Here is a 23,886-nt window from a genome sequence, read left to right as displayed (position 1 = left end):
TCTGGCGCCTTCGTTCCAGCGAGGCCACGCCCCCTCGCCCAACGGGCGCATGCTCGTTTGCGCTTAAAGGCCGCCATTTTGTGTGAGGCCCTCTCTTCTAAAGCGGGAGAATATTATCAGCTCAGCGCACAGCTCATTCAGACGTCCGCGGCAGACCGACGCGAGAATCGGCAGCCTGCGGGGCGCCAAGCGACTATAACGAGAAAAAGAAACACTCAAGGTAAGTTAACCAAGGTCTTAGCCTGCAAACACGGAAACGTTTTTGTAGGAGCTGACGTCGGCCTCTAGGTGTCACGGTAGGGCTTAACGTTACCGGCTGGCGGGGGGTGTTTGTCTCCCTCTATCGTTATCCAAAATTCACTAAATCCATCTCTAAACTGCAACTCCCTGTGTCGGGCGACTGTTTTTTGTGCTTTCGTGTGGATATTTTGGGGTAATCGTACAGGGATGGCGGTCTCAATCTCTGTTTCTGTTTTAAGTTTGTACAGGCCTGACGTCCATCTTATCGTGCCCTTTGTTTCCTGTTTCAGGCGATCTCGCGCCTCCCAGTTAACCAACAAACACAAGTTCTTGTTTTGGCTTTTGCCAATGTTACAATCGTGCGGCGTCGAGCGATCAAACTCATGTATTCGACAAAGTCAAAACGTTTTTAATCGGGAGTTTTTAAAAAGCCACAGTGTGGCCGGATTGCGTGGTTTACGTTATTGTTGGCAAACAGACGCTCGATGCAAGTCATGTCCTCAGACTCCGGTTAGCACAAGGGACAAATAACGACTTTTCAAACTGTCAGATTTCCCAGTTCCAAGACGTTCTTCGGCTCAACCGATCATCCGCGATGGCTTCCACATGGTTGCGCTTTCCTCAAACTATCGTTACATATGGCTCGGCCAAGTACTGCCAAGTTTGTGCGGTGCGCTGCCGTGATGTAACCTCACATCGTAGCTTCGTCTAGTCTTCTTCCGCGATGGTTCACGCCGTTCGGCATCCTTGTGGATTCATAACCGCCACCTTCACATAACCTCCCAGCCCCCCATCTTAGAACACGTTGACGTCAAAAATTGTCTTCCGAGTCCAGTGTGTCGAAGACTATTCATCGCTGGTATTTGCTGTCAAACTTCGGCCTGAAAGTCCCGAGTGGTCTCTGAACCCGAGGGTGGACGGCGCCGGCCTGCAATCACCACCCGGCGCCCTAGGTGTGCTGGGCCGGTTCATTTTATATGGAGGGGGGAAAGCAACAAAAACTTAGCGACAACTTGGAAACAAAGTAGAGTCAAAAAAAAATTACAGTTTTTATTCATACATGTATGCAGTAGTCAGACTACTGCCGACTAAATAAGGGGAATGTCTTGATTTTGAAAATACTATATAAATAAGTATATATTGAAGTATTTAAATAGTCCACTTTTGGGATAAAATGATCATATCTGTCTGGACAGTGTTGCAGAGTTGTAACCATTACACTTTTAATGAAATTAGTAGTGTGCTGTAACAAGCAGACCACAACTATACCACTGATCTTTTTATACACTTTTCCTGTGGTTGCTCAGGTTATGTGTTGTCATGAAGGGTGTTGAGATTGTTGTATATGCTTTGGTATCAAAATATTTATAGAGACCTCATTCCATGTTTGATTTGTTTTTAGAGTGTTTGTTGGGCCACTGCCATGGAGGGCGATGTTATTTCCATGGAGACAGCCCACACCGCGGCCCTCGCCCCCGATGGGAAGGCTCTGCCTGAGGGTGGAGATGCTACAATTCAAGGGGCAGCTGGAGCTCCCCAAGGGGTGGAGGTGGCTGGCAACATGGAGATGATGGTAATGGATGCTCTCGACCCCACACTGCTGCAAATGAAGACAGAAGTGTTGGACGGGGGCAGCACAGTGACTGTTAGTGGGGGAGATGAGGGTCAGATCATCACCCTGCAGGTCAGTATCTGAAATGGTATTGCTTTCTGCTTCTTTTCCCTTGAGATATTTTTTGTCATTATTCATTATTTCCAAAATTGGTTCAGGTTGTGAACATGGAAGAGCAGGCAGGTGCTGCTTTGGGTCTTGGTCAACTTCAGCTGGTGCAAATGCCAGTCACAACAACCACTGTTGAGGGGCTTCAGGCTACCTACGTCGATGCATCAGCGGCTAATAAAGATGTTGAACCGGTTATATGCCACACGCTTCCTTTGCCGGAAGGCTTCCAGGTAAGACAAAACTATGGACTAAAGGTGAACATGGGTCCTTTTGAAGTATACGTCCCTTACATTAGTTTTGCTTGAAGTATCAAGAAAGCAACACATCTTGCATTTTCTTCTAGGTGGTGAAAGTAGGAGCTAATGGGGAAGTAGAGACTGTAGAAACTGAGGAGCTCCAGGCAGTCCATGATGAGCTGCAGGGCTCAAGGTTAGAGGAGGAGGAAGAGGAGGAAGAAGTGGCACCAGAGCAGGAACCTCCTGAGCCCCAGCAGGATGATACAGAATGGCAGAAGGACCCGGATTATCAACCAATTACCACTGTCCGCAAAGGAAAGAAAGGAAAGAAGAGCCGCCTGCGCTATGCTGAAGGAGATCGTGACATGGATGTTTCTGTGTATGATTTTGAAGAAGAGCAGCAGGAAGGACTGCTTTCAGAGGTGAATGCAGAAAAAGTTGTTGGCAACATGAAACCCCCAAAGCCAACCAAGATAAAGAAAAAAGGTAGGAATCTTTTTATCTTTCTTTTTGAAATTTGTTTGGAAAACCTGTTGTGCACTTAATTAGCAGTATTTTCTCTTTTTTTTCTCTTACCATTGTTTCTTTTTTTACCCACAAGGTGTAAAGAAGACTTTCCAATGTGAGCTGTGTAGCTACACCTGCCCCCGGCGCTCTAATCTGGATCGACACATGAAGAGCCATACAGATGAGAGACCACATAAATGTCACTTGTGTGGAAGAGCCTTTAGAACAGTCACACTGCTGAGAAACCACCTCAACACACATACAGGTATGTCAAAGAGACACTTCTGTTTGGCCACAGTTTGTGTTTTTGTTATAAACTTAACACAGCATGTGAAGATTCAAATATGCTCATGGGCACTGCAATGTCCATACATGGCAGAAGTGATTTTTTTTTTTTTTTTTTTTTTTTTTTCTCACCCGATTATCCTAGGAACACGTCCACATAAATGCACAGATTGTGATATGGCATTTGTGACCAGTGGTGAGTTAGTGCGTCATCGTCGCTACAAGCACACACACGAGAAGCCATTTAAGTGCTCAATGTGTGACTATTGCAGCGTGGAGGCAAGTAATCCCATTTTCTTTTTGTATATTATCCATCAACTTGTGTAACAAACCCCACTATAGTGGAATATTTTTACATGACTGCATTGATGTTTGTATTTTTTTTTTTCATTTGAAAATGAATGATTTGGCACCCCCCACCCCTTTTTTTTTTTTTTTCTTTTTAAAGCCAAACTTAGCTTTGTTCTTATTTTTGGTATAATGTAGGTGAGCAAGTTGAAAAGGCACATTCGCTCCCACACAGGGGAGCGACCGTTCCAGTGTAGTCTTTGCAGCTATGCTAGCAGAGATACCTACAAGCTGAAAAGACACATGAGGACACATTCAGGTAAGTTCCACTCAGCTGTGTATGGTCATGAGCTGCTTGTAGTCTCTTGTCATCCACTTACCATCCAACCTCCTCTGATTCAGGTGAGAAGCCCTACGAGTGCTATATCTGTCATGCTCGCTTCACTCAGAGTGGCACCATGAAGATGCACATTCTGCAGAAACACACAGAGAATGTGGCAAAGTTTCATTGTCCACATTGTGATACTGTCATTGCACGCAAAAGTGATCTTGGTACGTATTTTTGTTGTTGGTGTTTGTTTCTTCAAACACAGAAAAAAAGTACATTGAGAAATGTGACCTTTATCGTGACAAAATTTTAAATGGATTAATTTTCTGCCCCTCCAAGGTGTTCACTTGCGCAAGCAGCATTCGTTTATTGAGAAGGGAAAAAAATGCCGTTACTGTGACGCTGTTTTCCATGAGCGCTATGCCCTCATCCAACATCAGAAGACTCACAAAAATGAGAAACGTTTCAAGTGTGATCAGTGTGATTACTGCTGCAGACAGGTATGAACAGCAGAGCACATTTTGCACTTTTTCTTTCTCTTTTTTTTTTATTTTTTTTATTATTATTATGATATCTTAACGTCTTCCCTGTTACCCCTTAGGAACGCCATATGATAATGCATAAGCGTACACATACTGGGGAGAAGCCCTTTGCCTGCAGTCAGTGTGAGAAAACCTTCCGGCAGAAGCAGCTTTTGGACATGCACTTCAAGCGCTACCATGATCCGAACTTTGTCCCCACTGCCTTTGTCTGCAGCAAGTGCAGCAAGACTTTCACCCGCAGGGTAGGACTAAGGCCGAGATTGGGCACACAATTTTCGGCAATATCTTGTCTCAAGTATGTCACAAGCTGTGATGTGGTGTTCCACAGAACACCATGCTGCGTCACAGCGACAACTGCAACGGCGAAGGTGCCGAAGAGAATGGAACTCCATCAAAAAAGAGTCGCCGTGGTCGGAAGAGGAAGATGCAGGCCAGGAGAGATGAGGATGATACTGATGAAGACACAGGCAAGATTCGCCATGTGTTTTCACTGTTTGACCATATCTAAAAATTTGACAAATGACTTTTTGAATCACCTCAACTTCCATGAAATTGCTATCAAAGCCATAGTCAGATTAGTTTCAATTGTATAGTTTATAACTGTGCTGCTGATTTCATTTAAACGATAGGAGGGAAAGAGTTGAGAAAATCATTGGTAGTCTTAAGATGGACATTGTTGTGCTAACATAATTGTTGGACATGATCAGATAATTCTCTTGGTGCCTTTAAAGTGTTTTTCTTAATATTGTGTATTCTTCATTTTCATAAAAATTCAGAAGCTGAAGTAGGTGAGGCAGAAGATGAGGAGGACCTGTTAGCTGACATAGAAGTGGATCAGGCCCCACCAGTTGTCCCGATTGCTGCTCCTGAAGAGCCACCAGTCAAGCGAAAGCGTGGACGGCCACCAAAGAACAAACCTGATGGTAAGCACTGGACTTTCACGAGCTTCACTGTAACATGGCTGCTGACACGCAGCAATATTTGTCCGTTAAGAGCTCCTCAAGTTGAAGCTCAATACTATTCTTTCGATGTCACTAAGAATCTTACAACTAAATTAGTATAGTCTTGATATTCCTGGAACAGGCATGAAACTTGTAATTTCTTGGGCATGTTTATGCTTGTGAAAACAGAAATCCTAAAGTCTCAAGATGTGAGGATAAGGGACAGTTTAAAAGCAGAATTTGCTTTGGTGAAATGAGTAGTTAACTTTTCAAAATTCTCAGGCCCTTGTAAGTGCCAATCATAAATTCGGACCACTGTGGAAGATTTGAACCCCAGATTTTTTTTTGTCTTTGTGCTGGACCAAACTGGTCAACTTGAAATATTCTAAAACACTACAGGGCTGACCTTTTGATTTATCCATGCTCATTTTCACAGTTGCCTTTTTTTTTTGTCTTAGTCTGCAAGAAACAAGCTTTTATTAATTTATGCTGATGTTTCCACTCAAAGCTATGACCATTGAGTGGAAAAAGTGCCCAGTATCACTTTGGTTTTAATCATAAAACCATCTTACCAAAGATAGGGTTAAATCTTAAAATGTCTTATAGTGAACATGTGACCTATCTTAGCAGCCTAGAAAATGTGTAGTGGCCAACGCTGACTTGAGACTGTTCCAGCAGCCACTATCATCCGTGTGGAGGACGAGACCACTGGGGAGGTCGACAACATCATTGTGAAGGAGGAGGCGGGGGGAGAGCAAGAGCCGGAGGAAGAGGAGATGGCAGAAGAAGTGATAGTTGGCGGGGGTACCTCAACCATACAGATGGAGGAGTTGAACCAGGCACAAGAGATGGAGCTACCTGAAGCCCCACCCAATGGAGACCTTACCCCAGAGATGATCCTCAGCATGATGGACCGATGATGGCTACAAGGGTCAAACCTGTAACACCGACCCTCGTTCCTTTCTAATTCTTGGCATTTAGGATTACAAAAACTTGTCTCCTGCACAAAAGCAAATGTCACTCTTGTAATTTAAGATTTGCTTTTTAATCATGTATCAACTTGGATAAGGTGAAGATTTTTAAAAAGGATTTATCTACCAAAAATGCATTTCAGAACATTTCTGAGTTTGGGGTGGCTGTAGTTGACTGCAGTAGCTTTAGCCTTCTCTTTGTTGCCTTTGCTGATTTTTAGTAGTTCAACTATGAGGGTGATTCAAATTTAGAAGAGAAAAAATCCCACTCTGTGGCAACCGTTCCAAATTTTTCAAAGATGACTCTGATATAAAGAGTGTGCATGTAATAATACAATAGACATGGGTGAGCTCTTCAATCTGTCACACCTAAGCCATGTTTTTGTCCACTCAGGTGTAATCTTTCTTATTGCACACTTGGTAATGATTAGTCCCGAGATGGGTTAAACTGTAGATGTGAACTCGGCTCTCATTTTGCCATATATAAACCAGTGTTCAGTTTCCTCACTGAAGAGAAATTTACCTCTCAGTTAAGACATCCCATGTCAAATAAGCAGATGTAGCTTCATTGAATGGTTTGCCTTTGTAGGGTAGCAGATTATGGCAAAGTAAGAATGTTTTTTTTAAGTAAGGAAAAATTGGTGCCCTGCTAAATAGGCAACTTTTGAGAAAGATACTGTTATTGCCACTAACTACAGCAAGTTAAGAACAATGTTTTCTGTTTGCTCTGTTGAGAAAACTTTTTTTTTTTTTAAGCCTGTTTTAGTTTAAGCTTCTACACTGCTTACTTTATGTCCCACATGCCACTGTAACACCCCTAGATGGTGCATATGTACTAAATGTTGTCATTGATTGTTTGCAAGGAAAAGTTGCTCCCCTGTGTAGCCATTCCACTCTGGGTAGATGCTTTCCTTTTTGTACCACTGGCAATGCAATGCTACTTAGCAGCTTGAATGACATTTTTAATAACTGTGTGGCAGATGAAAACAGTAAACCAATAAAAAGGAGACATGAAGACTGATTTAGGTTTCTGCAGCTGTAATAATGCAAATATTTAAAATTAGTCTTTTTTTTTTTTTGTTGGGAAGCAGTTACATCAAAAATGCTTATACAGTTATTTTTAAAAAAAATTGGTTAAGAGCTAACACAATGTCTGTGTATTTTACTTGCAAATATATTTTATTAAAAGGACTTGATAATGATCCTTGCTCATGCATCTGAAATGCCCCCCCCCCCATCCCTAAACCGTATATGAATATACATTGACATTTTTGATGCTGGACTGAAATCTATTAAAAGCCCGTCTGCACTGGTGGCCCTCCTGATCTGATACTTGTGGATGTGACTGGTCTTCCCAATGTATATTCAACCATTTTAATAGACTTTTTTTTTTAAGTAGAGCGACTGCACCTCTTCGAGGTAGGCAGTCTGTGTACAAGGCAACATAATGAATATCCTATTACTGATGTATGTTGGCTTTGATGAAACATTTGGTGGGATCCTGAATACCTCTGTCAATTTAACTTTCAGAAAATAATTGTTTACCATTATGATATATCTGTAAAATTAACTTGTAATTAAGATGAGGAAGAGCAACAAATAAATAGCAAGTAGACAGTTCTGTAAATGGGAAAGTTGTTAAACTCCATGAAATGATGGAAACCTCATTAATAGAAGTAATGCAGGAGCATTGGCAAGTTTAAATATTAGGGAAACAAAATGCCTGCAAAGTAAACAGTCATTTAAAACTTTTAATCACTAACAATGCATGTTAAATGCATATATTTGTACCATGACCTGGTCAGGTCAATACAGAAGTTAAAGTGCAATTTGGCCAGCATTGATGGATTTCTCTTACAAATAAATTCCAGTTCAGTGCCAGTGATAATAGGCAATTGTTTATCATAAAATTGTTAACGAAACTGAAAACTGATAAAAGTAAACAAGAGATTTTCCGTGCTTTATTCCTTGTTTTTTTTGTTTTTAAACGAAGTAAAAATAAATCCGAAGAGAACAAAAAATAACATTTGTTAGGCTAGAGAAGCTGCCTCTCTACTGTTTGGCTGCAGATGTAACGGTCAACTTGGCATGTGACGAGTCACGTGGTCCGCCATCATGTGAGGGGAGAGTGCTGAGGCTAATTCATAATGAGTAGCATTCCACGATTGTTCCACGTCCATCCGGCTCTGTCTCCTCCGATGCCGCTCCCTTTGACCGCAGCACGGACAAATCCCTCTGTGACTTCAATTATACACGTTTACTTATTTTTAAACCTGATATTAGCAGACATTCTTCAATCCTTAACACCCTCTTCAAGCCGTGTTATATGGATAAGCTCAGCAAACGCTGAAACTTTGAGGCTAGCACCCCCGCTGTGTTTTCATTTAGAACCGAGCAAGTTTCTCAGTAAACCACTTTTGTGGTCACTTTATAGTCATAGTAAAGTTAGTTACTTGTTCCTCACCGGTGGTTAGTCGTACCAGCTTTGGATGAGCGAAAATATTTGCGTAAATAACGCGGCTTGCAGGCTCTGAGGTTTATGGGCGTCTCAGATGTTAGTTCTTGGAGAGTTAGAGAGCTAGCTTAAGTTGTCGGTTCGCTAATAACTTCTTTTTCTCTGCTGATTGACTGTTAAAAACCACATCGCTTGCCACAAAATTATTCCGAAACTCTTTTTTTTTCTGCTGAACGACTGGTCAAAACCACAGAGCTAACCACAAAATCTGAGGGACAAGCTCCGCGTCGTTGCCCCACGGTAAAAGGCCGCCCCCACCCTCGGCCAAAGTGGCTCTAAGGATATCCCGGAGCCGCTGCACCTGATGGACTTAACGGCAGAAATAAAACCTACGCACTCGAACGGCAAACTTCGGGTGACTGATATGAGAGGTCGGTGCCGTTTCTCCTTCCTCCCCTTCGGAAAACACCATGCCTGTTTTTTTCCGTTGGATTCATCGTGGCGTCGCCAGCGCAGCACAAGGAGCAACGGAGAAAACAGTGACAGACCGAGGGACATCCTGGTTGCTACAGCAACTAGTAGAGAGGTGGGTTCCGGTTTGTAGACTGATGTTTCAAAATAAAAGCAAGCTTTATCATATGGTTCGAAAACTTGCAATTTACACCCGTGTTAATACGTGCAAAACCTGCCACACTGCGAAATTCAGTCTGTCAAAAGGTTTACTCTCTTGTTTGCATGCTCACACCAGGCCTTGTTGGAAGATACATAATCTCTGCAGCTGTAGATTTCAAAAGCAAGTATTAAGATCTTACAAATAAGTTATATGAGAATGTTAAAGGATTTTTAGTCTCAAATTTCAGAATATCTATGCGTTAACCAGTCCTTACTTTAAAATTGTAGTTTTCAAAACTTTGCAGCTTCAAAGGCATGCATCTGGCCAAACTAGAAATAGTAAATGAATGGACTATTAGACATTTGTGAAATACAAAACCTTTTGTTCCCCTATGCAAACCCACGTCTTCTATCATGATTCATTGTGATCCTTCGCCAACATTATTTTAACTTGATGTTACAAAGATTGGACTGTATCATACTTGACATTGTGATAATTTGTGTCGAGTGTTATTCTTGTGAAAAATGCTAACTTACTCATCTGAATGTCATGGTTGGTTATCAACATTCCTTGGCATGTGGCATAAATGTCAAATTACTCATTCCATCCACATTTCTATTTTATTTGTCCCTCTATCTTCTTTATTGCTTTAGCATAGTGTCATTATGAGAGACTGAATTCACATATCCTTGTTTCATTTAGATTTTAATTTGTTATAATCACAGCACAGTTTCTTTTATTCTGTCGGAGGCTGTTTGAAACACCTTTAGGGAGGACAAAGAGTCATTTACATTTACTTTGTTTTTGCTTGCTTTCCCATTGTTGTTCAGCTTCTTTGACCGACAGGTTGTGCGGTCACAGATCTATTTATCAAGGCAAACAGTCTTATCCACTAAAACAACTGTAAGGTGTGGTGTTCACTTGGTCTATTTTAGTTATAGTACATGAGGAAACATCACAAGACACTTCCATCCCTCCTTCCTTCGCTGGGCATCTTGAGTCATTTTGCGCTTTACTTTTATACTGAAATCCGCCGGGCGGAAGTCGTTTTTGGCGACAGACTTGATTGTGTGGACACAAAAAACTGCGAAATCAAGGAGAAGGACAGCGCCCAGAATAACTCCGCGAACTGTGGCGGAGCATCGTGTCGGAAATGGGACTCGGGTCTCTCGCCTCGGATCGCGAGGGAGTTAAACAGAGGTAGGAGGCGGCTGCTTTTCTCGACAAGGTCACTACAAGGATCCTGTTATTTTTTCCCCCTCTCTCTCTCTCTCCCTCTCTCTCTCCTTCTCTCCCTCTGTCTCTCCCTCTCTCTCTCTCTCTACATGGGCGACGTGAAGTTGCTTTCCCGTGATGTTGTCGGAATCATATCCGCCAGCCGTCCGGGATCGGCTCCCCTTTTCTTCCCCATACCGGGTGTTCAGTCGTCTTTCTTTGGAAAAGAGGAAAGGCTGTGAGGGCTCCGGATCGGGAATAGACTTTTCGTTCGTGGCCTCTGTGATGAGCCGGGCTGGGATTATAAATCCGGCTCCCCCCCTCCCCCTCATCCACCCACCCACAAGTTCTCCGTTTGGGCTCCATCCTCCGCCGCTAGTCGCCGGTGATGTGTGACTATTTATCTGCCCCGGGGGCCTCCTGCCGCCGGGTTTAGTTAATCCAGTAATCTTGAGGCGAGGAGGTTGCGTTGGATTGCAACACCGTTAACTCTTCACCCCCCCCCCCCCCCACACACACACCGAACACGTTGTGGACGAAGTGTGTGTGAGCTGGAGAATTCATCTGCCATTAAGAAACAACAATAACACTCAAGTCGGATTGCGCCTAATCCGGCGTCCAGTTCTCTCCTTAAACTGGAGCAGATTCATTAATTCGGGGTTCGGGTGTTTTGCCAGACAAACTGCATCACTTTCTGCTGGGAACTTGTGATGCCCACATGATTTCTGTCATTTTTCGTTTTTTTTACTGCCTGTGTTTGATTCATCCCCAACCAGAAAAGTCTTTACCGGCTATTAAGCAATAATGGAGAGAATGAGGCAACAAGAAGAAAAACTACAGCAGTGAGTAAATCTCAGATAAATATTCACTTTGCTATATTTGTAATATTTGGTCAAAAGGGAATACTCGATCCCGGGCCTCTCCTTCCTAACCATTTATTTAATAGTGAATTGCACATTTTCCGAGATGAATTCTTGACCTATATTTTTTTCCGAAATAAATCCATTTTCTCCCCAAAGAGACTGTGTCAATGCAAAGATTGTAGGAAAACGAAACTCCAGTCTTGTGAGGTGATTGGAAACAGTGTCCTCTTTGTTCGCTTCGTTCAGAGGAGAGGATTAATCCGGCTAATGATCTCTAATGTAAGGAAAGGGATCTGAGCACATCTGACAAAGGAGACTCTGTGATTGACAGCCGTCATTATTCACGGGGCCTCCGTGTCGCCCCTCAGGTGCCCACTTTATCACCCTGTGATGTTCAGCTCTCTATTTTGTGGGGGGTTCCGCTGTGGGTCGGGGAGGAACCCCCCCGCCCCCATGGGTTTTGGAGCAAAAGTGCTGTTTTTATCCCCAAAAGGCCCGGCGGTATGGCACCGTTTCTTAGCCATGTCACTCTGACTGCCTCCTGTTAATCCTCCCAGTGGGCCGCTCAGATTAGAGGTTTTAACTGGTTCCCTGCACTTGAGTTCCCCCACCGGGGCTCTGCGGAACGTGAAAAAGACAGCGCAACTGACCGAGAGCCCACGCTCTTTATCGCGCCGCCAGTGTTTGTGTGTTTTCTATCAGAAAGACAGGTGGAAAATGATGCCATCTGTTATTAAAGAATATGTCCAATTACTTTCCTGCCTGTGAGTTCAGTGTAAAACAATGCAGAGCAGATGCCACCAGTTGCTCATCTGTGTATCAGCTCATTCACAGATCCCACGTGTTAATATGGGTTTGCCTCTTGCTTGGCAGATTTAGTTTGCTTTAAAACCATAATCTCTTTTGTGACAAGCTTAGGCGGGGCACGACCCCCTCCCCCTCAACCCCCCCATATAGTAGCAGTTTTCCCTGATCACACTAATCCCCCCCTGTTAAATGGCTCAGAGTCGAAAAAGGTCTGGTTTTTTTTACGCACATGACGGCCCGCGTAGTTTTTATATACTCGGGCCAAACGTCTGCGTAGAATTTCCTGTGTAGAGTCAGTTATGAGACTTCCTGTGCTCTGCTGCTGGATGTGGATGTGGTGGAGGCGGGAAGGCCGGAGAGGCAAGGGAAGGAAGGGGAAGACAAGCAAATGCCGACTGCGCCTCCAACTGTTGTCAGTGCCGCCCGCTGTCGCCGTCGCTCGCCTGTCACTCCACGTCTTTGGCTTTTCGGAGAAGACAATGCGGCCAAAGCGAGAAATGAGAGAGTGGTTTTCTGTCGTGTCCTCTAGTTTCGGTTCACAGCCCTCTGTTATTACCAGAGGCCTGTATAATGGCAGACTGGGGGAAATATTCCTGTCAGGTACATTGAAGGTTTGAGCTATGATATTTCCGCATAATACCAGGACATGTCCTTGAGGATTTTAAAGCCACGGTTACATTATCAACCCCTCAAACATGTCACAGTAGAGAAAGATTCAGTCCGCAGGTGAGGAGCTTGTGTTTCTCACCTAGCTGCCTTTTTTTTCTGTTTTATGCTCTGTAATATAATTCGGGAGGGTGGCGATGAACATTATTGATCATTTTTCGACCATTTCCTGAACAATCACAGTCGTTTTTTAAGCGTCTTTAGGAGTGTAATGCTGATTTGCTAAGGGGGTTCAACTGCAGAATTTGGGAGCAGTCGCAGGGAACGTACTGAAGGGGAGAAGAAAAAAAAAACCCTTGAGCAAATCAGGCGAGAAACCAACTGTCAACATCAAAAGGCAAACACTTTGCCAAACAATGAGCAGGGAGGAAGCGGTAACATCATTTCTCACAAGTTTTGACTTTAAGGAATGAGTGTCAACAACATCAGGGACGATATGTGATAAATATCAATGCGCGGCCCTGTCCTGACATTAATTATGATGATCATAAGGACATTATCATTAGAGATCTCTATCCGCTCCTTTCTTCTGCTCCCTTCCTCAGCACCGTTTGATCCCAGAAAAACGTGCCTTGTAAGGAAGCAGGATGTTCACAGGCTCCACCAAACTGCCGCCCGCTAAAACCCCCCAGCCCGAGCGGCTGGACGAAGTGTATGCTGCCTTGCGCAGAGGCTTACAGTGAGTAAACATTTCCCAGGCCCTGTTTGCACAAGAACGGACGTCTCTTTGGTGGTATGTCGCTGTCACGATGAACCGGTAACAGCGATGTCTTTGGTGCCTCTAGGTCGTACCTGCAGGTCCACCAACTGGAGCTGGACAGTCTGGGGCAGCAGATCAGAGAGAACAAGAGGAACGGGCGTCTGGTGAGAGCTGGCGCGGTGAAACCGGTCACACCTGTGTTTGTCCTCGACCGCCGTTTCCCTGTCCTCCACCTGGGATGTTAATTTGACTGTATTTCTTTGCAGGGCTCTCTGTACGAGCAGGACAAGGTAAGTTTCAGTCGCCAGGCCGTGCTGTGAGACTGCGGGACGGAGCAGAATATACAAATCATCATTCACTGGTTCCCCAAGTTTAAAAAGCCCCCCTTCCCCCCCTCTCTTCTCAGCAAGTGAAGGCCATAGAGAGGTTCATGCGTCGATTGGAATTCCACCTCAGCAAGGTGTGTTTGTTAAAGACCTCGCTAATATTGTTTTTGTTGGGAAAAATGTTATTGACACATTTAAATCACCAAACTGCCACTCACTTCCTCCCCTGGAAAACACGAAGATATATAAGTAATGGCAATCCCACAGGCCTGTCTCAGTGTTTATGACCCTGGCGGACTGTTGCTGCTAAATAATGATCGCTTCAAATGTTTTTTAAGGAAGTGAACATTTTTGTCACTGAAACTTAAAAACAGCCTTTTAGCGTCAAGCGCTGCTCTTACTTGGTTTCGCACGCCAAATCTCAAATATTCAACGCTGATATTCAACAGAATGAATGCTGACTGAAGGTTCGGTGAACTCATCGAGGCCTAAGATATATTGTTTACAGTAGCAACTTAATAAGGTTAGAAAAGTGTTCATGTTGTGACTGTAGCTCATTTCTTTTGTGCAAAAAACAACTAATAATGCTTTATAAAATGCTCTTATCAGCTTTAGTATAAGAAAAAAATATTATTAAAATACTCATAGATGTGTGGTATTAATTTACTTCCCTGTAAAGGGACGTAGCCTCAGCTGTGTGGCTGTATGCTCTTGCAGGTAGAGGAACTGTACGATGCTTACTGCATACAACGGCGGCTGCGGGACGGGGCGAGTAAAATGGTGGCGGCCTTTAACTCCGCGACCGGCAGCAAGGAGGCCCGGGAGAGTCTCAGTGAAGCAAACAAGGGCTACAGGGAGTGTACGGAGGTGAGAGGCCTGCGGCTGGTGCGGGTTGGGGGTTGGGGGTGCAAATTAAAAATCTAATTTTATGGTATCTCCATCCCTCCAGCACATGTGCTCGCTTGAGAGTGAACTGGAAAGTCAGATGGGAGAGTTTCATGTCAAAATGAAGGGTGAGTCACTTTCTTGCCCTCCAGAGTTTCGGTTCCCTCCACGGGATAAGTTCTCCATTTTTTATTTATTTACTAAGTACATTCAAATCCACATCATGTGTTTCAGGCCTGGCTGGCTTCGCTCGATTGTGTGCTGGAGACCAGTACGAGGTGAGAATCCCAGCAGGCGCACGAGTTCATTTTAAATGAAAAGTTGAGCATTTGAGCGACGATCCTCTCATAGTCGGTCACTTTGGGCCTCTCAGTCGCAGACCTTGTCCTGTGACCAAACACGGCAATGACACCGACAGCTATTAATTTTACACTCAACCTCTTTAGTCTGGTCGATCACATCAGCTACGCCCCCCCTCCCCCCCATGCTTTAGGTTCTAATGCGCTACGGTCGGCAGCGCTGGCGGCTACGAGGCCGAGTGGAGGTCAGCAATAAGCAGATATGGGACAGCGAGGAGTACATCTTCCTACCCCTCATCACAGAACTGCTGACAATCAAGGTAATGGAATAAGCTGTTAAAATATTTGATGACGTTTTGTGCGCTTTTCTTGCTGTGAATGAACAAAATCAACATGTTTTTCAAGTCTTTAATGCTTATATAGCCTGTAGTACTCAAATATATAGTTGTAAATACTGTTATAAGAACAGGTCACTGATATTTTTCTTAAAGGTCACTTCAGTATACGTCACTGGAAGTGTTTCATTCATACTTCTACAAACATTACATTCCTTTACACCGACAAGTTTGATGTTTCATGTTGTAGATTAGGACACTGATTTGTGCATGAAGTCTGCCAAATAATCTATTTTAAGAATCAGTTTGAATGCATGTTGTTTTCTTTTATAAATGAAAATCCCTTTTTTTTTTTTTTTTTTAAATGTAACTTAGGTATTTTTCTGGCCTTCCCTTGGGCGACGAGGCTATTTTGGGCTAAAATGTCAAAAAGGCAGCTCAGGGCTAATAGCTTTTGAGTTTTTTTTCCCCCCAAAAAGAAAGTTGTCTGTTTATGGAATGCTCCAGTTCCGCCGAGCCTGACCGTCTGCCGGGTCTAAAGCCAGCCTGATCGATTCCAGCCTTCTCAAATGGAGCCTTGCAGCTGAATTGGGGCGGGGGTGGGAGGGTCGGGAGGATTTGGCAGGCTGAGCGTCAGCCTCTAAACACCTTCTGAAAAAGCAAGTAATCAATGTTCCGCTTTGGGGAACACAACAACGACAAAGATGCGATTCCTCCGCATCTGGGGCCCTAAGCCAGAGAGGAGGCTTTCCTGCTATTTTTGATTTGTCTTCTTATTCACACTTTTTTTTTTTGGGCATGAAATCACTTGGCAAAACTCCAACTTTCTACTGTTACACTTTTCAGTTTTCTCCTCATCAAACCCCTGGATGAACGTTAGTCGTTTTTGTTGCGTCCAATGATAATCTCTTGCTACTGTTTTTTTTTTTTTTCTTTTTAAATAAAATTTCACCCAGCATAGACAGCATGTCAGCTTAATTTTATCTAAATGGGAATTTTCAGTATTTCCCAATCTGAAATAGACCCACCTGTTGTTAAACCAGTTCCACTCTACGGGCATCAAAAATCAGTCTAATATTCAAGAAGCACATGATTTGCCGATCATGGAGTAACCGTAAACACACACTGACACACAGAGTGTACAGGACTGATGGTTTTGTTTAAGCCGTCTGTCTTTTGTCAACAGGAAATTAGGTGTGCCGGCATCTCAGTTCAGTGCCGCCCCAGAAAACTTCCCTTATTAATGCTATAGAATAGAATATAGAATCCTGATTTTCAGTGTGTGCATTTTAGAAATATGCATGTGCAAGAGCTGATTTTTTTTCCTCAATTGTGAATGCGTGCAAATTTATAGAGGATGTAGTTGAGGGTTTCTTTTCCGTCCGCGTGTCTTTGTGCACCCGTGCAGCAGCACCACAATTTAGCTTCTGCTTGCTAAAAGCATTAGCATGTCCTGGCACTGCAGCAGCCCCTGCTGTCCCCCGCTCTGTGAGGTTTTATTCAGGAAGCATTGCTCTGATTTAGGCTTCCAGCTCCCATGTCCTGATCTCAAAGCGAAAGCTGGACCAAGTGTTTTCATCTAAGGGCCGCTCGCAGGTTGTCCACAGTGTTTTACTTCCCAAATGTTTCATGTGAACTTTCATTGGCAAAATTCAGAAATTGGACCAACATGAAACGCATCTGATTTGTCTCCTGACTCCGGGCTATTTGTGTGATGCTACTCCAAATCCACGGTCAACTCCGCTGTCACACACAACACACACTAGAGGTCTCAGAGCAAGACTTCATTGACAGACATACACACATTCTTTGGTGTCGAAAGACACCGATAAAACCCCGACCCTGTCCTCGTCAAGAACACTTTCCCAGAGAATTTATTCATTTACTCCCTCGATAATCAACCAATTGCAATCAATGTCGCCCCCTCACTTAAACAGCCTACGGACACGAGGAAGAACGAGACGGGGTTTACATATCCCAGAATCACTGTTTTACATAAAATGATGCGGTTTCCAAAAAGAAAAAAGAACTGAGATTTTTATTTATAGGCTGTTTCTCCATGTCGCTACAGCGATAACTTCTAACTAATGACTAATAATGATATGAAGTAGTAATTATGAACATTGTGTAGTTCAGATCCAAATGCAGGCGGTTTGGCTTCGGCTGACCCATCAGTGTCGGTATGATGTAACAATTGAGTGTGTAGTTGTTATGACACAGGTCTTGGATTGTTATCCAGCAGATGGTCCTCTCGTTGAGTACCTTTATCTCATCTGCGTGTGTGTTTCAAGGTGACAGAGCTGAAGAGCCTGGCCAATCACGTGGTGGTGGGCAGTGTGTCCTGCGAAATGCTCGACCTCTTCTGCCCCCTTCCCCAGACACTTGCTGTGGACATCAATGACCTTGGAACAGTCAAGCTGAACTTGGAGGTCACCTGGAGGTCAGTCCTAGCTTTTTATTCTATTTATTAGTCAGTTGTGATTTTACTATTTTTAGTCGACTTTGTTTTTTTTTAAATTTTTTTTTATGTTTGTTTCTTTTTCTTTTTCAGTCCGTTTGATAAGGATGATCAGACATCATCCACCAGTACTGTTTCCAAGCGCCTGCTGTCCAATCAGAGTCCCCCTGACACACCCTCCATGCGGGAGCAGGTGTTTTATGTGAGTGTGCGCCATATATTTGGATATAAAATCAAACCCACCTGTCCATCAGTTCAGCGTGGGCTAGCCTGTTCTCTCACTGATGGCTGCCGTAGCTTTCATTTCACTGGCTTGTTCTGTTTCAGCTGTTTTCCAACTGCTTCGTGTGTTGTGGTAGCACCGGTGTGTGTGAGGATATGTGGAGAGCTGTGTGTGTTCGCCCGTGTGGCTGTGGGAGTGACGTGCCGGCCGCGAGCAGAGCGAGGCCAGCCGTGAACGAGGACAGGAGTGGGATGTGTGACAGCGTGTATGAGCGGAGCTGCGGCCCCTGTAGCTGTTTAATAGTGGTTGAGTAGTGGTCCAATATGTCCCTCCTCTTCCTCACCTCGCTGAAGAGCGTGCCTCACGGCGGAGCCAAGCCCGGCCGCTGGCTGACGGAGGCGTTCCCCGACATCGTGGTGGACAGGACGAGGCCCTCGCACTGCGAAATGAGGCGGTCACTTCAGTCCAGCTGCTGGCAGTGGGTGTGTGGGACGTAGCTGACGTAGAGAAATCATGGTTCACGATCATCTATCTATCTGAAACATTTCCATGATGAGTTCAGTCCTTAACATGCAACAAATCCCTTTTTATTATCAATCAGCTGGTCATTCGCTGTCCTGTTGAACCATTAAACTCACAATTGTTAAAAGTGATTATACTCTTGAAGGAAAGACACTGCTGTTGCATTTTTTTTTTTTGCTTGAAAACGACTGAACTCACCAAAATACTGAATGAAATAGCTTTGATTCTAAATTCCAATCACACCTGCTGATTTTTTTTTTCCTCAACACCGAAGATTGCTTTTGTTTTTCAACTGTATTATAATTCTACAAACCTGCAGTGGTTTGGATCCGAATCCAGGGGTGTAACGACCCCAGTCTGTTCAGTCCTCTCATCAAACATTTGACACGATGAAAGAAAACAAGCTTGTACTTTTCATCTATTTAACAGTATCTCTCCTCCCACAAAAAAAAAACAATTCAAGTGCGGAATACACAATTCCCTTTTGCTTGGAGTCTTCAAATACAACAGAGTCAATATTGTGATCCATTTGACGTCTTCAAGCTGGCTACTCTGTGTATCGTCACACCCCTCCTTAAACCGCCTCTGTTATTGTGCGTCGACCCTTTAATGAATTGATTTGTAATTAATACCTTTTTGAAATAATAGATTACTAAAAGTGCTAGGTATCAGAATGCCTTTCACCTGCACTAGTTATATGGGTTGCAGTAAAAATTAAGTACAGTAGTTTTATGTTTTTCTGTCAAAAAGTAAGAAATTATCAGAGTTTGTAGCAGATTACTGTTTCTAACCTGAAGGAGTTTATGTCAGTGTTAGTGCCTTGTCCTCCTCACATCTGCCTCACCTGTGTGTTTGGATAATGTGTCCACAGTCTGAAATCTCATCCGAGCCTCCAAGACTTAAAAGAATCTTCGTTTTTGGGCCGGTGTGTCTAAGACAAAAAGGCCGAGAAGAAGCCTCCTCAATACGGCAGTATGGTTTATCAGCTCTCCGTGGCAACAACACTAGACCGGCGTCACCCTTAACTTATTATGATGCGACTTTTTGTTTTGCCCACATCTAATTAATATTTGACGTGGAAAGCTGTCACAGCTGTGATAGCCCGAGAGCAAAAAGCAGCTGCGTGTGTTAGTGATATGACCCCACGGGTACATCTGCAGTTTATTGATGCAAAACCTGATGCAAAAGAGTGCAGCTCTAACTCCTTATCAATTTTCTATCGAGTCTTATCTGTTTTTGTAGTTTGCATGGACGAGACTCTCCTCCGCTGTGTCACTCAGAGGGAACAGAAATATCAGATTCTTGAAAAAAGAGTCATTTAACAGGAAGGAAAAGAATGGTCAAAGCACCAGCTGATAAATGTGAAGATATAGTTCTATTCGTTTTTTATTTTATTTTATTTTTTTACCAGGAGTCAAATTGGTGACTTGTGTCTTTTTGTACTGACTAGATCGACCATATGGATATGCAAGAGGGTTTTCCTATATTATGACAATATTAAACCAATGATTTTTTTTTATATACCCATCTGGGCAGTTCGTGCATGGATACGATTTAACCGGATGAGCCGAAGCGTCATATTCAGTGTTAACCTGAGAAGAGAATAAACATTTAAATATGACCAAGGACACAACTGATGTGACCTATCTAAAATAGGTTCCTTCTATCAGCGTGTCTGCCGGCCGATCTAATGGTTTAGCCCTGCTGGTTACCAGGGTGACGACTGTTGAGTCATTTTCAGACAACAATCAGCAAAGTGGCAGTGAGGACACTGCCACCTCTGATAAGCTCTGGGATTTTTAACTTCAAAGTGCTTGGGGATGGCTTATTAAGAAAAAAAAAAAAGTGGAAGCGGCAGCGGTGCTTCCTCTTGAAAATAAAAACAGCTGGAGCTCAAAAGTACTCCGTGGATGCCGCCTGCTACTTGTTTATTTTTGAAATATTATTGGTGTCTATCACCTCACCCCGTTCGCTTTCCCTCCGCAGTCTCTACTGAAGCGGCAAGGAGAGCTCGAGAACGGGACGGTCTGGTCCAACTCCTCCGAATCCTCGGATGACTCCTCTAGCCCGGCGCTGGCTCACCATGCCCAGAGGCTGTCGGCCTCCAACACGCTGCAAAGCACTCTCGCCCCTCACCTGTCCTCTACGCCGCACAAGTCCAGCGCGTCCACGCCGTCGCTCTCCTCCAACCAGGAGGAGGACGAGACGGAGGCTGAGTCTTTCACTCAGATAGACAACGTGCCCAACGGCCACGTGCAGCCGTCCTGCTCTCACAGCCAAGTGGGCGGGAGCAACCCAGACTGTACTGTGACTGACAGAGTGTCTGTTCAATCAGCAGACCTCTTAGAAACCTCGGCAGAGCTGAGCGGCTCATGCGCCGATGTTTCCTCTGTACCGACGGAGCCGCCGGCGGAGAGAACAAACGCGCAGGAAAGCGGAACCACCACACCGGAGTGTGTATCAGCAGAGGAGGTGCAGGCGCCGCCCGAGGACTTGTCAGTACAGAGCGGAGCAGAGACCAAGGACAAGCAGGCAGGAGAAAGACAAGCACAGCCGCTCCAGGAGGGCCAACCTCCATGCCAGGCATCGGCAGTAAGACCCTCGGCCCGTTCTCTGCCGAGCCGTCAACGACTATCACCTCTAACCCTCTCGTTTTCTCCGCAGGCTCCTTTTCCCACGTCCACTAGCTTCACGCAGGAGGTGGAGACGGCCTTGGAAAGTTTCGACTTCCTAAACTGTTCCGACCTGGATGATGAAGACGACGATGAGGAAAAAGAGAAAGACGAGGAGGAGGAACAGGAAAGGGAAGAACGGTTGAACGATGAAAGAAAAGAAGAGGAGGAAGACGAGCCAGGGGACGATGTCGGAAAAGCGGAAGATCAGCATGAAGAGGAAGAGGAGGGAGGAAAGGAAGACCATGATGGACCGTCTGAAGAGGACCAAACCAAAACTGAAGAGGAGAAGGTAGAAGAGGAGGAGGAGGAGGAAGAGAAAGAAGAGGAGGAGGAGGAGGAGGAGGTGGAAAAGGAGGAGGAGGAGGAGGAGGAGGTGGAGGAAGAGACCTTCTACTCTGGGGGAAGGTCAGTTTTGTGGTTGTCCTAGTTTTTCACTGGTTACACTTTGATTCAACAGGGCATTCAACGAAGGCCTCATTAACCTCAGAGTGGGTGAAGCTAAAAACAGCTCTTAGTATATATTTATGTCATTAATTCCATGTAGGGAAATGGTACAACTATACAATGTCAGTGTTGTATCCACTCAAGAAAAGTACGATGGCACTACTCTACAGTGTAGCTTGTAATTTTTAGTGGGATCACAATTACCGCTTGAAAATGTCTCAACTGTTGATAAATTATCTCCTGCTCCACTGCAGTCAGTTTGGAGGTCACTGCGACCTTGAGAGCTCCACTTTCCACATCAGCAGACTTTGGAAATATTTAATATCTCAAACGTTGGGAAAGCTGCCCTGTTATAATCGAATTTTCACAGAGCCAAGAGCCTCTGCACTTCCATCAGCGGCTGTGAAACCAGCCCTCCGAGGTCCCTCTGTCTGGGTGGAGACCATTATTGTCTGGAGGGGAACTTTAAATTTGGTGATGTCTGTTGACTTTGCAAAAGAGAAAAATGGGGGAAATCTCTATCTGAGATATTTGGTCAAATACGGCGCGTGTCTAATTTTGGTGTCCCTGCAGTGACGAGGAAGGGGGCGATCTAGAGATCCTCATGGAGGCCCCCGAGGGATTCAGGAACTCGGACGAAGATCGAATCTCTGAATCGGAGGTGAGCGCTGGGAGCCTCTGCTGAAGCTTCTGTTTTCCTGACAGTTTTTGTAATTAAAAAAAAATGATTTGAACAGGAGTCAACTGCAGAGGAAGCGCAAGATTTGGATGAAGTCAAGGTGCCTGGGGCTGAGGAGGAACACGGTGAAGATAAGGGAGAAGACCAACTGCAAGGTGGGGTGTTTGACAAAGAAAAAAGAGGATTGTTCACACGTAAGCTTTATTGAGAGTTAATTCACACCTTTATTTTTTACGCTTCCAGAAGAGCATGCTTCACATGACCAAGAGGAGCAACCTTCGACCCCCAGCCATCCAGCCTCAACTGTCCGCTAATATTCCCGGCAGAATCAGAGCTCCAACCATGTTCCCCCTCCGACCTCCTCATGCCATCTTCACCTTAAAAGCAGTAAAGAACGCGTCGAGGACGTTCCGCTTGCTGCTCTGACAAACAAGCTCTTCCTCTGCGGAGGAGTTTGTGCACATATTTGCCTTGTTCTGACCAAGAACGATAAACCTCTGGGTTTCCGCACCTCGGATATGATTGAAACCCCTCCCTCTAAAGCCCTTGCCCTCCACAACCATTTCAACGCCTTCATGTTGCCTGGATTCCAGTGGGATACCACTTTGTTTACACATTCGCCCACTTTTGGTGTCATGTCAACAAGCGATGCCTGCCATGTAAACATTTCAGGAAGAGCTGGAGACAGCCAATGGGGTCAAGAGAACACACATCTCCTCTCCAGCGCCTTGACCAAGGTGAAGCCAGAAACGAGCCAAAAAGTCAAGTTACAAGTTGGTGTTTTTTGTTTTGTTGTTGTTTTTTTTTTTTTTTCCCCCAGTATTTGTGGACGTCGATGATTTGCAGTGTTAAATTCGGCACATGGCCCAGAGCTTTCAGAAAGACTTCATAAGCATGCGTGCGATGTTTGTCTTCAGATCCTCATCGACAGGAGCCACAGAGCTTTGGCTATGAAGTCATCGCCAAACAGGAATGGATCCCCAAAACTAATAGGATGAAGTTCACAATAATACAGAAAAAACGAGTCCAGACGTTCCATTCAACTCTCAAAGCATCAGCAGGACCTGTGCTGCCTTATGACCAGAGTTCTGATTAGAGTTCACATTGACACATGAATAGGAGTTCCTATTAATGTCATCCCATTTGCAGTGTAAAACCATATTTAAACCTGCATGTGTAGCTGCCTCACACTGCCTGCCTGTCCACGTAAAACTAAGCTCAACTGCTCAGTTTAGGTGTGTAAGCTAAGTTCCAGTGCTAGGAGTCAGCAGGTGTGTGTGTGTGTGTGTGTGTGTGTGTGCAGAAGCTGTATCCTCTCAGCATTTCGCTTTACATTGAGCTACAAAAGCCTCTTCATCCAGAAAGTGCCTCGAGTGACAGAGATGTAGGTTTTAATGCCACAAGAGAAGAGAGCGGGCAAAGGTAACAGTGTTTATTTTCTGAATTACATTAAGAGTGTTCACAATAAGAGATATTTACTGTTTCATATAAAGAATTGTATATGTCTTGAAATGTTTTATGTTCAGAAATGTTAAAACTTTATAAAGGTTTCTTTGAAATGAATTGATCTTTGTGTTCATCAGTTCACTACATATTGAAAGCTGTGATTCCGTGATGTAAAGTATGAGGACAAAACTGGAATTAGCAGGAGAAATATTGG

The 23,886-nt window shown here is 44.3% G+C and overlaps 2 protein-coding genes and 1 long non-coding RNA gene across 7 annotated transcripts; 2 read left to right on the top strand and 1 right to left on the bottom strand.

Annotated features, from left to right (window-relative positions):
• Window positions 1-65: 65 nt before the first annotated feature.
• On the top strand, window positions 66-7,260 carry LOC147217816 (transcriptional repressor CTCF-like). 3 transcript variants are annotated; one of them, XM_086174524.1, is made up of 13 exons: window positions 66-220; window positions 1,643-1,924; window positions 2,011-2,193; window positions 2,307-2,685; window positions 2,801-2,971; window positions 3,137-3,270; window positions 3,478-3,598; window positions 3,682-3,831; window positions 3,947-4,107; window positions 4,209-4,391; window positions 4,478-4,616; window positions 4,926-5,072; window positions 5,766-7,260. In XM_086174524.1, exons 2-13 carry the CDS (start codon window positions 1,664-1,666, stop codon window positions 6,008-6,010), a joined length of 2,274 nt encoding a protein of 757 aa, XP_086030650.1. In that variant the 5' UTR covers window positions 66-220; window positions 1,643-1,663; the 3' UTR covers window positions 6,011-7,260. The 3 variants fall into 3 exon arrangements, with proteins under 3 accessions (XP_086030650.1, XP_086030648.1, XP_086030649.1); XM_086174522.1 differs by lacking the exon at window positions 66-220 and adding an exon at window positions 507-750; XM_086174523.1 differs by lacking the exon at window positions 66-220 and adding an exon at window positions 518-750 and having other exon boundaries at window positions 5,769-7,260.
• LOC147217815 (uncharacterized) lies at window positions 5,923-9,088 on the bottom strand. Its single transcript, XR_015108852.1, has 2 exons — window positions 8,914-9,088; window positions 5,923-8,302 (listed from the first exon to the last, which is right to left on the bottom strand). It is a non-coding gene; the product is annotated as an uncharacterized LOC147217815 (long non-coding RNA).
• A 1,083-nt stretch (window positions 9,089-10,171) lies between these two features.
• On the top strand, window positions 10,172-23,789 carry LOC147217814 (uncharacterized). 3 transcript variants are annotated; one of them, XM_086174515.1, is made up of 17 exons: window positions 10,176-10,329; window positions 11,121-11,186; window positions 13,226-13,359; window positions 13,466-13,544; window positions 13,647-13,670; window positions 13,787-13,840; window positions 14,424-14,573; window positions 14,656-14,719; window positions 14,826-14,869; window positions 15,085-15,210; window positions 17,517-17,665; window positions 17,777-17,885; window positions 20,415-21,020; window positions 21,093-21,508; window positions 22,121-22,208; window positions 22,285-22,381; window positions 22,470-23,789. In XM_086174515.1, the coding sequence occupies exons 3-17, from the start codon at window positions 13,268-13,270 to the stop codon at window positions 22,538-22,540; spliced, it is 2,169 nt and encodes a 722-aa protein (XP_086030641.1). In that variant the 5' UTR covers window positions 10,176-10,329; window positions 11,121-11,186; window positions 13,226-13,267; the 3' UTR covers window positions 22,541-23,789. The 3 variants fall into 3 exon arrangements, with proteins under 3 accessions (XP_086030643.1, XP_086030641.1, XP_086030644.1); XM_086174517.1 differs by lacking the exon at window positions 11,121-11,186 and having other exon boundaries at window positions 10,172-10,329; XM_086174518.1 differs by lacking the exon at window positions 10,176-10,329 and having other exon boundaries at window positions 10,517-11,186.
• Window positions 23,790-23,886: the final 97 nt, after the last annotated feature.

This window comes from Fistularia commersonii, chromosome 27 (assembly GCF_037954325.1).
Source record: "Fistularia commersonii isolate RoL2024-O1a breed Wild chromosome 27, RoL_Fcom_v1.0, whole genome shotgun sequence".
Classification (NCBI taxonomy): domain Eukaryota; kingdom Metazoa; phylum Chordata; class Actinopteri; order Syngnathiformes; family Fistulariidae; genus Fistularia; species Fistularia commersonii.
This window is presented reverse-complemented; position numbering and strand designations above follow the sequence as displayed.